The sequence below is a fragment of the Stenella coeruleoalba genome, assembly GCF_951394435.1.
Source record: "Stenella coeruleoalba genome assembly, chromosome: 5".
In the NCBI taxonomy this organism is placed as follows: Eukaryota; Metazoa; Chordata; class Mammalia; order Artiodactyla; family Delphinidae; genus Stenella; species Stenella coeruleoalba.
This window is the reverse complement of record NC_137150.1, coordinates 79,777,979-79,790,089: the sequence shown is the minus strand read 5'-3', so window position 1 is coordinate 79,790,089 and position 12,111 is coordinate 79,777,979. Positions and strand designations below refer to the sequence as shown.

The following is a 12,111-nucleotide window of genomic DNA, read 5'->3' as shown; positions in this document are numbered from 1 at the left end:
TGCTGGGTCATGTGGTAGTTCTATTTTTCGTCTTTTAAGGAACCTCCATACTGTTCTCCATAGTGGCTGTACCAATTCACATTCCCACCAGCATTGCAAGAGGGTTCCCTTTTCTCCACACCCTCTCCAGCATTTATTGTTTCTAGATTTTTTGATGATGGCCATTCTGACCAGTGTGAGATGATATCTCATTGTAGTTTTGATTTGCATTTCTCTAACGATTAATGATGTTGAGCATTCTTTCATATGTTTGTTGGCAGTCTGTATATCTTCTTTGGAGAAATGTCTAGTTAGGTCTTCTACCCATTTTTGGATTGGGTTGTTTTTTTGTCGTTGAGCTGCATGAGCTGCTTGTAAATTTTGGAGATCAATCCTTTGTCAGTTGCTTCATTTGCAAATATTTTCTCCCATTCTGAGGGTTGTCTTTTGGTCTTGTTTATGGTTTCCTTTGCTGTGCAAAAGCTTTGAAGTTTCATTAGGTCCCATTTGTTTATTTTTGTTTTTATTTCCATTTCTCTAGGAGGTGGGTCAAAAAGGATCTTGCTGTGACTTATGTCATAGAGTGTTCTGCCTATGTTTTCCTCTAAGAGTTTGATAGTGTCTGGCCTTACATTCAGGTCTTTAATCCATTTTGAGCTTATTTCTGTGTATGGTGTTAGGGAGTGTTCTAATCTACAGATTCAATGCAATCCCTATCAGACTACCATTGGCATTTTTCACAGAACTAGAACAAAAAATTTTACAATTTGTATGGAAACACAAAAGACCCCGAATAGCCAAAGTAATCTTGAGAACGAAAAACGGAGCTGGAGGAATCAGGCTCCCTGACTTCAGACTATACTACAAAGCTACAGTAATCAAGACAGTATGGTACTGGCACAAAAACAGAAAGATAGATCAATGGAACAGGATAGAAAGCCCAGAGATAAACCCACGCATATGGTCACCTTATCTTTGATAAAGGAGGCAGGAATGTATAGTGGAGAAAGGACAGCCTCTTCAATAAGTGGTGCTGGGAAAACTGGACAGCTACATGTAAAAGTATGAGATTAGAACACTGCTTGCTTCTTTTATCTAACTGCTAGAGTGGTAGAGATGTAGAAATACACAGCGAAAACAGATAAACTTTGTCTCACATGCACAATATAAACAGCAATGGCTTCTACCCTGCTAATTAATGAGTAATTTTCCATTATCTGCTCTTGCCCATCATGTGCTAATATTTAAGAGAATGCAAGAAAAATATGGGGGCGTATGACCCATATTCCCAAGAAGCGTATCATCTAGTCGGAGAAATAAAGACTAATGGCTGTAGAACAAAAATCAAGGCACAAATAGCACTATGTAACTAAGGGCTAGGCGGTATTGTAATTTTTTTAAACCAAGACCATTGTGACTTTGAAATTTAAAAAAAAAAAAACCTTTTAAAAAGGCAGCACAATCTGAGCTGAATCTTGAAAATGGATAGGATTTAGACTGGCATAAAAGAGGAGATGCACAGTCCCTGTCTGAATGTAAAGAGGAGAAATATAAGCAAATAAAGAGTGGTTGGGTGAGATGCTGAGGGGTTCTCTGGCAGACATGAGGCTAATGAGGAGACCAGCCTGCCTAAACGAGAGGTTCAATTTGGAGCACAGTGGGAAACAATGGGGTAGAACTCGACTATGAAGAATCTGGAAATCCAGGCCATGTATTGCAAACAGCGTCGGTAGATTCCTCCACACGGAAAGCAGCAACATTAGGAAGGCAGCACTGGAAAGGAACTAGAGTAACAGGTACACATACTGCAAAGCACCATCTCAAGCATGCAGGAAATTAGAGTTTATTTCTGTATAGCTGAATTTCATTTCTGTTTGGGGGCTACCATTCCACTGAATGGTAAAAACTGAATTTCAGTCAATTCAGGGTAATCTCAATGAATTTCTGGTTTCTTCTTTCTCAAAGGTTATATCTAAATGCCAAAGGATTACAAAACCTAGATTTGGGGGATCTGGGGACAGGATGGGTGAAGACCATCATTTGCCTTTATCCCTGCAAATACCTGAAGCTCTTCCACCAACAGGTCTACCCAGATCCTTCCCTCATCCTCCTCATCCCTCCCACAAGCCTTCTCCAAGTCTGGCTCTCTCCTGGCCACATTTATACCCCCCTGTGCACACACAGGCACCTCCTGTTGCCACCTAAATTATCCTGGCCATGGGAGTTGGCATAGCTACCTCAGCTCCATCCACCATGCTGGGCACGGGGATCTCTGTGCCACCACGTCAAGCTCTACTTTTCTGAGGACAGGAAGAGCAGATTTGGAATCTTCCACACCAATTCCCTTTCTCCCTCGAACCTGACTTCTAAAATTGAAAAGCCAAAAACTTGACTTTTTTATACTACAGAATATGCTGTGTTTAATCTTTTCATTACAAAATAAGTCAGAATGCCAAATGAAAAGAAGGGTAAGTATAAGAAAAACCATAGGGAGGGGATGGCCACTGGTTAATACTGCAAACATTATCACATCAAACTAAGTGGGAAATAAAGAGGACCTGAACCAGGGGATCTTTGGAAATGGACAGTAAATAGGTAAGGTGAGAGATATTAAAAGGAAAAATTGATGGGAATGTTTAACAGAAGTAAAGGATACTGAGTAAGAGAGAAAATAAAATCATCCCATGGTTTTTCTAGCCTTTGAGATTAGGAAAATAATGGCATTATCAAAACAGACACCAGTTTAGAGTGAAAAGGTTCTGAATTTGGTTTTGAATTACATTCACATAGGTTTTTCTGGTTCAAGATGATGACTTAAAATGCCAGCAGAAAAAGGATTCCAGACTTATTCTAGAAATTAGTACTATTGAGTTGTTTCTCAGTAATACATTCATTACTATGGTTTTCAAATACTATGACTTCAAATAGATACACAGTTTTATGAAAGAGACAGCACAACTGATCTTTTAAAAAAGTTTTTAAAACCTTCAAACCCTAAAATCTGCCTTTCCATTCACACTTCTCTATTAAACAGTCTCTTCATTTATAGGAATAGGTACATAGGTTACTTATTCTTTGGAAAAAAAAATATTTAGCTGAAAAAGAAACCAAGAATAATGCTGTGCTACCTTCTCACACACACAGAGCTGGGCAGCTAAAACAGAACAGGCAACAACAGGCTGACAAAAACGAGCCTGGCCCAGCTCTCCACACCCCACCAAAGCCGGGAGGTGAATCCTGGTGAGCCCTGGAACTGACAGATGCTCCTACTGCTATCTCACTAACTAAATCTCTGACCAGAGAACAACCTGAAGAAATATATAACTAGAGTCAATTATAGTGTTTGAGAGTAAAAAGCACTGAATGACTGAAGCACACAACGGGCATGCATGGCATGGACACAGACGGGGCAGAGAGCAGAGAATGACTTTCAAGTTATAAATTACTAGGTCAGCGCCAGTCAAATTAGCGAACTTTAGGGAGTGAAAATCAGGTAACAGAAAATAAATACCTAAAGGAAAACGTTTTATGCCTGAGCATGAAAAACAGAACATCAAAACTTGAGGATTATGCCAGGACATGTGGTTTGATCTTGATTCTGAGATACAGTTCCTCAGTTCAGTAACACTGATTATCCTAAAGAGAAGTGACAAGAAGAAAAAGGGAGAATAAAAGATTGAAAGTATAGTAGGTAGACAAAGGAAATGCATCCTTTCTCCACTCACATTTTTAAGCCCTTCCTTGCACCTTAATATTTTAGCGTGTAAATTAAGAATGAAGAATGGCATGTTCAAGATAACGTATTCCTAAACTCATATTTAAATCTATTCAGTAAAAAGGTATTTAATCAAAAATACCTAAAACTCCAATTATTATTGCTGTACATTGAAGCCAATGAACAAGATGCATTTCTATCTTTAAGGAGCAACTTCCAAGTCCATGAGAACAGAAAGGAGGCATTCAATGTCTTCTTTGCTTTGGAGCTTCTTCTCACTAAATTTTGATCTACTGACTTGAGGTTTGGGGGTTTATTCCTGTCCTTCTCTCCAGTCCCAAATGGACAGGACTAAACAACCAATTATTCCTGTAGGGTCCAGACACCAGGATGTGAATGCCCGACTCCTCATGGTCCTAAAACCCCATGAAAAGGTACAATCTCTTCAAATTACATATTTTTTTTAAATATAAGGTTTGGGGAATTCCCTGGAGTCCAGTGGTTAGGACTCGACGCTTTCACTGCCGGGGCCCGGGGTTCAACCCCTGGTTGGGGAACTAAGATCCAGAAAGCTGCGCAGCACGGCCAAAAAAAAAAAAGGTTTAAATTTATCCAAATTGAAAATATTAAGCTATATTTAGTCTCATTCACTGTACTTTTTTAGTCTCTGTACTTTTTCTGTCTCCCAATGCACTTACCACCTCCTAACGTAGTATACGCTATCCTTATTTTTCTTACTGTTTATTGTCTATTTCTCCTTGCAGTAAAATGGAGGCTCTGTGAGGGCAAGGATCTTCACATTTTTCATATCAGAGAATACTTGCTCAATAAATAGCTGTTGAGTGGATGCATGTGCATAGTCTGTGCAATTCCTGACACCCTATAAATTTGCCATTTTGAAGCAACAAAATCCATGTGACTGAAACATAAAGTATGGTTACAGGGCTGGACAGCTGTATCCTGGACACTTTGGACAGACTCCATGGCTGAATCTGTAAAAACTAGAGCTCCATGCTTTGGAGATATAATTCAAGGATAAATGGAACAGTTTCAGATATGCAGACCAGGATCTCACTGGCATAACTAAAATAAAGAGTTAAGTAGCCTTGGAGAACTAAAATATGGACACCTTTCATGAAGAATTAACACCTTCTTAAAGTAGAGTTGGGATAAGGCATAGATCACACTATAAATGAATGAGGAGTTGGAGTCAGTTACCTTCAAGTGATGCTAGGACCCAGATAAAGATGCAAGACACTGAGAAAGACATCACAGCCATGCTCTCCCTGGCTGTTTCCACTAGGAATGTGGATACCAATCCCCTCCATTTTTAAGATCTCCTTTTCTTTCTGCTCTTAGCACTCACTCCCAGTCTCTCCCTCCCAGTGTTTTGCCCCTCTGCTGCTCTCTCACCCGGGCATATGCCCCGCCCAGCAGGAGCAGAACTTGTCATATGCACAGAGACCAGCAGGCCTCTCCTGCCCACCACCATGTGCCAAGCTCAGCAGTGGCCTGGCACACATAAATAAGTTCTGATCTGAATAGAGTGGAGCACGGACAGCCCCTAGAATTAAGTGTTCCATGCACACAGCCCTGGGCACGCACCCAGACGCTAAACACACTCAGTGCATCCAGGATAAATCCCCTTAAAACGGGAGAAAATGGTTGTCTCTGTCAACCGTTCAATGACACCAGGGCTCTGACAGAAGATTAAACAAAGAAATGCAGTTAAGACCCAACTCATTTCTTTAAGCTGATAGACTCGGTGCCACAACTGCTTGAAATTAAGAACAAGATGGGCCATCTTGATCTCTAAAGTTCTTCCACATCTAAAGGCCTATGGTTCAATCACCACCAACTTTTCGGCATCTATCATGTTATAAACAACTATTCTGAGCACTGTAAGGACTATTCAATAAAAATGTAAGAGACAATAGTGGTAGAAAATAATTAGGATAGTTAAGTACTGAGGTAGACCTTGAAGGATTTAGAACTTAGAGAAATAAAGAGGTTTTCAGAAAACAGCAATAGCGTGTGCAGAGATGCAGCAGTGGACGTGAACATGAAACATTCTTAAGACAGGGAAGACACTAGACTAGCTGGAAATAGTAGGGTTCACGTAGAAGAGCTATGGTTGATAACGTGGGTCAGTAATCTTTCAGGGGACCTTGAATGCCAGGGTAAGAAGTGTGGCATTGCGGGCAATGCGGAAAACACGTGAATTAAAAGAGAGACGAAAATGAAATGATGTTTCATAAAAATGCATTTGGTGGCCTCAGGTAGGTTGAATTGGAGTAGATAATGACTTGATAAAGATCAGTTGGAAAATAATGCAACAGTTCAGTTATTGGTGATGAGAATCACCACTAGTGTATTGGCAACTGAAATGAAGATGAAAGGGCAAAGAGGGAGACAGAGCAGGAAGGAAGAGCTGTCAGCCCTCACGAGAAGTCCCTTCCAAGATGTGGAATGGCACACTAATCCTAGCTGGTTGTGCAGAGTGGCACTGCGGTCCTATCCGAGGGATCCCACAATAGTTTAGCACATCTTTGTTACAGTACCTAACCCCCTTGCCCTTCTTCAGTACACAAACCAAATTCAGGTGACTGGCTCCCCAAAAGAGAGTTCTGTACATCTCTAATCAACGCTGTCTCCTTTCAATTCTCCTTCTCCTTTTCTCCATTCCTGCCTTCCAAGCAGCTCAGTGTCAAAATTTTGGAGAGAGGTTTCCACCACAATCACCACTCCACAGAGCCCTTCTCCTCTCTTTCTTCTACAACCTTTCTTCTCTATTACCTTTTGAGTTCATCTCATTAAAAACATATTTGTCAAGATACCTAGTCACCATGGTGATAGGAAAGCAACATTACAGAGAAGAGAAAAAACTGCCCTTCTTCTTTTAGTAGCTTAAACATTTCTCGGTTTCCATCAGTTTACCTAAAAGATTAGGCCGTTAATCTCCAGTCTCTCAAAATAAGCCTGCAAACAGCTCAACCCTCTTTCCAAGACCAATATATAGTGCAAGCCTCAGCCTAATTGCTCTAATTACATGAAGAACATAATGAGATACAGCAGCAGATGGCTACAGATTAAATTTGACAGAGAAGAAATTCTCCTCTCTCATCCTTTTACTGAAGAAACTTTGCCTTGAAAAAGAAAAATTAAACAAAAAAAAATCAAAAAATCATTTTGTTCACAGAGCCAAATGTGTATTTTTAAGTGCCATTCCACTTTTCTATTTTCTTCAGTAGTACCTGTCCTTAAAAAAATAATTCACTCATTTCATGTAGGTTTCTGTTACTTCATATAACAGGTAAGTTTGTACCCCCAATGAACAAAAGGTGCGCTCATAGAAAGTCTGTCCGAAGTTTATATAATAAATCGTATACTTCCACAAACCTGTTCTAAAATCTCAAAGATGTGCTCTATCAAATATAAAATTGGGGGACTGGGCTTATTTGAGCCTAACAACAGAAAGTCTCTATCTAAACCACTGTTAGCCCAGCTTTTCACAAGAGATGGAGTGTCAAACTTCCAACCACCATGTTAATACTCTTTAAACTCAATGTCCAAAAGTGAAGTCACATCTTCTCCTTAAAAATAAGTTTGCTTTCCCAATTTTTTTTCTAGCTAACGGTAACAACCGGCTCTAACCTTGGAGCTATCTTTTCAAACTCCTTTCATGCTGTTGTCAATGCTGTCAAATGGTATCTGATAAACTCATTCACTAATAAAATTATCAATTACCACTCCAGAACACAAGTTTAACAAGATACAAGTTTGAAGTTTAACAAGATACAAGAAGCTTTAAAACAAGTAGATTTCTATTATAGGATATGGGGCAAGAAAAAGAAGGGCAAAGAATTCTATCACCCAGTCATAAACTTACATGAAACCGCTTTCAAAAAGAAAAATTAATGTCCCCGTCTCAACCCCGTCTGTTTCCTTAAAAAAATCCCTTCCTCTCTCCTTAATACCTTCACTGAAAAGGCCTCTGCTAAAATTGACTCAACAGTTTCTTTCATTTGGTATTCAACTAGTCAACAATCATAACAGCCATATTACATTAATCCTCATAGGCTACATTGTGCCTCAGTAACAAATTAACTCTGAAATCTCAGCAGCTTTAAACAAAGTTTATTTCTTGCTCACACAGTGTCCTCTAGGGATCCAGAAGCTCTCTACTAAATGGTGACTCAGGGACTCAGTCCGGTATGACCTTGTGAAACCAACATATGAAGGTCTCTACAATCCACATGAGGGTCTCTACAATCCATGTGGCAAAGTGCTTTGGCTCATAAATGACACCTGTCACCTCCACTTATAATCTACTGTTTAGAATAAATACATGGTCCCAACCTGACCCACAAGGAAGGAAAGAAAAAGCAGCCAGGACCTGGCTCTAAGGAGGAAAATAAAACAGGACTAGGTGATCACGTAGCATTGTCTCTATCACCATGAGGCACTTACTCTATGCCTGATGAACTACCGTGCGTCTGGAAGTCTTTATATGTGTTAACATCTTTAATATCCACAACCACCTCGAGATAGGTATTATTATTATTACCCCATTTTACAAACAAGGAAATTGAGGTCCAAAGAAAGTTAAGTAACTTACCCAAGCTAGTAAGAGGCCTAGCTGGGATTCAAATCCAAGCAACGGGCTCCAGGATACATTATGTCACACTGCTTCTCAAATATGCAAGACACAGTGCTAGGCACTGTTGAGGATATTGGTCTTCAAATATTTATAAGCCTATCATATGAAAGAAGTATTTAGATATATTCTATTAAGTCTTAAGAGGACAAAATAAGAAGCAGTACTGAGACAAAAAATTAAGTGAGAGAGTTATTTCTGAGTGCCTATTATAAGCCAGCCACCATTCTAGAGACTGTATGTACCTCTCATCTAAGCATCAAAACACTCCCACAAAGTGGGTATTATTATTCCAGTTACACAAATGAAAAACAAAAAACCAGACTCAGGGAGATTAAGTAACTTGACTAGGATATTATGCAGAGCTAAGATTTAAACCCAAATTAATCTGGCTTCCAAGCCTGTGCAATTTTCCACTACGTCTCACTGGTTTTCAATATAGAAATAACACAGACAAATCTCAGCCTACAAATCAGATGGGCAAGAAATGTAACTTCATTCTCTTCATTTCTTCAGTAACTAAACTTAATTTTCATTGTGAGCCCCCACTGAGCTGAGAGGCAGAAACTTAATCTTTGCAGTTTTGCTGTGAGGTTTACGGAGAAGTTCACTCTCCTCTAGAATTCATCAAACCTTCCTAGAGGTTCTCTCAAGCACAAGGCCGATATCTGGGCTCTCTCAACTCCCTATCTGACTCTCCCTCAACTTGTCTACAACATCTTTTTTCCTGACTTTTCCAAATTTAGTTTTATAGTCAGACCCAGGCTTTGTAATTTCTGAAATTCAAAAACCAGACACTTGCCTCTTCTCTGCATTCTGCTGAGGTGTCTCTTCCCCCACTGCTAACCAGAAAAAGTAAAACTGACAGAGGGCAGCAGAAAATACCAGAAACAGAAAGTACATTGTTTAACATATCACAGTAGCACGTGTTTATATCATAAAGAAAGCCTTTTGACAACTGAAGCTGCTGAAAATGAAATAAGTCATACGAGACAGCAAACTTCCCAGTATAAGAAGTATTTAAGGCAAGCGTGGTTGGTCATGTCGCTAGAGCAATACAGAGGTTTAACAGGTATATTTGGAGCGTGGGTGTGGGAGAGGTGGCAGTGATTGAACCTAGAATATTTGTCATCTCAATGGATAGTAGGAGAGAGAGAAAGAAAAATAAAAAACAGGCAAAGCTATAATTTTAAGGATGCCAGAAGAGCACGGCTGATTTTCTATGCATATTCAAGTGGAAGAAGATAGAAAAGGACAGGTTATCATAAACCTCAATACTGACAAGAGGAAAATTAAGGAAAACACGTATAGCCCACAAAGGAATAGAATGAGAACATCCAAGAATATGATTTCCTAAGGTCCGCTGAAATAAGAAAAAAAGAAGAGAGAATGGTAGGAGGAAAGGTGAGGATGTGGAAGATTATCCAAAAAATTCTGACCTGTAAGAACTCTGTCACTGAACGCTGCCACTCAGTGACAACTTGATGCTGATCTAAAACTGCAGAGCCCCCAGGAGACAGAAGCCAGGGTATGCCGAGTGAGAAGACAAAAAGCCACTGTAGCCGAGACCTTACACTTATCTCTTTCACAGCCTAGGGAATACATCCTGATTGTTCTAATAATTTTCTCTCAACTTCTGTCTAAGAGCTAATGATAAAATAATAATAATAATAAATTACTAAGAAGCACTCCCAGAGGCATCAGAAGTTATGCTAAGCCCCATTAAAATGCAGCTTAGAGTTATGGGAAGTATCATATTAAAATTTAAGACCCTTCAAAATTCAACCTTATTTAATTTCAAAGCAGTATTTCAAACCAAAAGGCCCTATGGGGGTTGAGAGAGAAAGGGGAAATAGCAATATCCTATCTCTACTAAGGAGAGAACTGAGGTAGGAGGGGAGGGGGATCTATTGGACATTTTTAATGACAGCTTCATTTGTGATATATTATAAATGTCTGTCCTTCTGTCACAGTGCAAGGACAAAGCGACCATTTTACTTATTGTTTCCTATGTCGTTATTATCGATCAAGGTGAAAAGCTACATTTCTGGCTCTGACCTCCCTTAAGCCCTAGACCCATGTATCAAATTGCTTCCTGGTTTTCCCTTCCCTTGGATCACATTCCACAAGCAGCACCCGTTCGATTTATCCAAAACTGAATTTATCATATTCTTCCAAAACCTGACCTTCCTCCTCTATTATTCTCCATTCCTATGCAGCCAAGACAAGAACCTAGGAGATTCCCCCAGATGCTTTTTCATTCTTCAAGATGAAGGAGTCGCAGATTCTTACCTCCTCAGTTACTCTCAGTTGGTGTCCTCCTCTTCATCCCTTCTGCCATCTTCATCTCTCCTCTGAACCCCTGCACCAGCCTCTTAGCATATGTCCCCCCTTCTCCTCACCTTGTCTCCCACCAACAGATTCCATGCCCTCGCACCAGACGGATGCTTCTAAAATGCAAATTTGATCATGCCACACCTCAGAAGAGAGCCTTGCGATGACGAGCCCGTTCTCCCCAAGAGACAAACCAAGTTTCTCAGCATGACAGAAAGGCCTTCCATGGGCCGGTCATCAGCAGCTCCACCGTCCAGCACTGGCCGTGTCACACATCGCTACAATGAAGCCAGCCTGAACGACTTGCGCTGCACGCCCCACGCTACTTTACACTTTTTGGTCTTTTGCGTGTAGTTCCCTCAGCCTGGAACCTCCTTCCTCTCTTTAACAAGCCACAGTTCAAAACCCCATTCCTCCAGGAACTCTCCCCTGACTTTCTGCCATCCCTTCTGCTCCTCTCGCCTTAGAAGCGAGTGGCCTGCTTCCACAGTTGCAGAGCACACCAGCCGCACCGCCACAGCACCCATCACACCCTCTGCAAACACCACTTGCTTCCCTGTATTACCCGTGAGACTGCCAACAGCTCAGGGAAGCTGTCTTCTCCTCCACTCACAGTGCCTGGTGCCCAAGAAACGTTCACTAAACTTTTTTCATTACGTGCCTCGATTTCTACTTGATGCCATTTGTAACATTTTCACTACAGGTACAAATGAGGGATTTATAGTAAGAAATACTGTGTATGCTCAATGTAACAGGAAAATGGCAAGGATCCTTTATCATCCTTCCGTAGGTCAGCCGGGTACCACACCAGGTACACACCTTCACATGATGCTTAATGTTTAAAATAGTAGTGGCAGTATCTTGTTTTTACTAGGAAGGAAACTATAGCTCAGAGAGGATAATAAATTCTCCCAAGGCTAAACAACTGGAAAGTAGATGGGTCAACATTAAAATACAGGTTTTACATGAATTCGTTAGTGCCTCTCACATAAGAGAGAGAACACAGAAATTAAATGGAAAGAAAAGGCCACACAAAGAAGAAGAAAAGAAAATTTTCTAAGTTCTCCAGACTCACAGTCTCTTCTCCATATTTCTCAGCAAAATAGGTGACTCACGGTAATGGGATCATCCTAAAACCACGGCTGTTACTTAGAACACCACGTTAAGGAAAGTTAAGGCTAGTGGTGCAATAAACTTAATTAGTTTCATTCCACTAGATATCCATCTACTAAACTTCTAAACTTGTGAACCATTTCACAAACCCGTAGCCTAGGAAAACGTGTGTAGGGGCTCAGTTTTAATCCGTCACCACCACTGCAATACAACTCCAAGTACTAACCTTCCTCGTGGCGTCTGAGCACTTTGGTGTATAAAAGATCTTATAAAGAGGCTCAGGGCTCAGCTCTGCAAATGGAATGAGCAATGT

At 40.4% G+C, this 12,111-nt stretch overlaps 1 protein-coding gene across 8 annotated transcripts in view; it reads right to left on the bottom strand.

The window, feature by feature from the left end:
- Positions 1 to 12,111, bottom strand: part of IGSF11 (immunoglobulin superfamily member 11) — a 135,798-nt gene that overhangs the window by 84,152 nt on the left and 39,535 nt on the right. The window contains exon 1 of one of the 8 annotated variants that reach the window (XM_079921854.1): positions 10,754 to 12,110. The exons of 6 other annotated variants lie outside the window; for them this stretch is intronic. In XM_079921854.1, the coding sequence (XP_079777980.1) occupies positions 10,754 to 10,778 (25 nt within the window). In that variant the 5' untranslated portion in view covers positions 10,779 to 12,110. Of the gene's footprint in view, positions 1 to 10,643; position 12,111 lie in introns of those variants that run through there. One more of the 8 variants, XM_079921858.1, reaches the window with a different exon arrangement.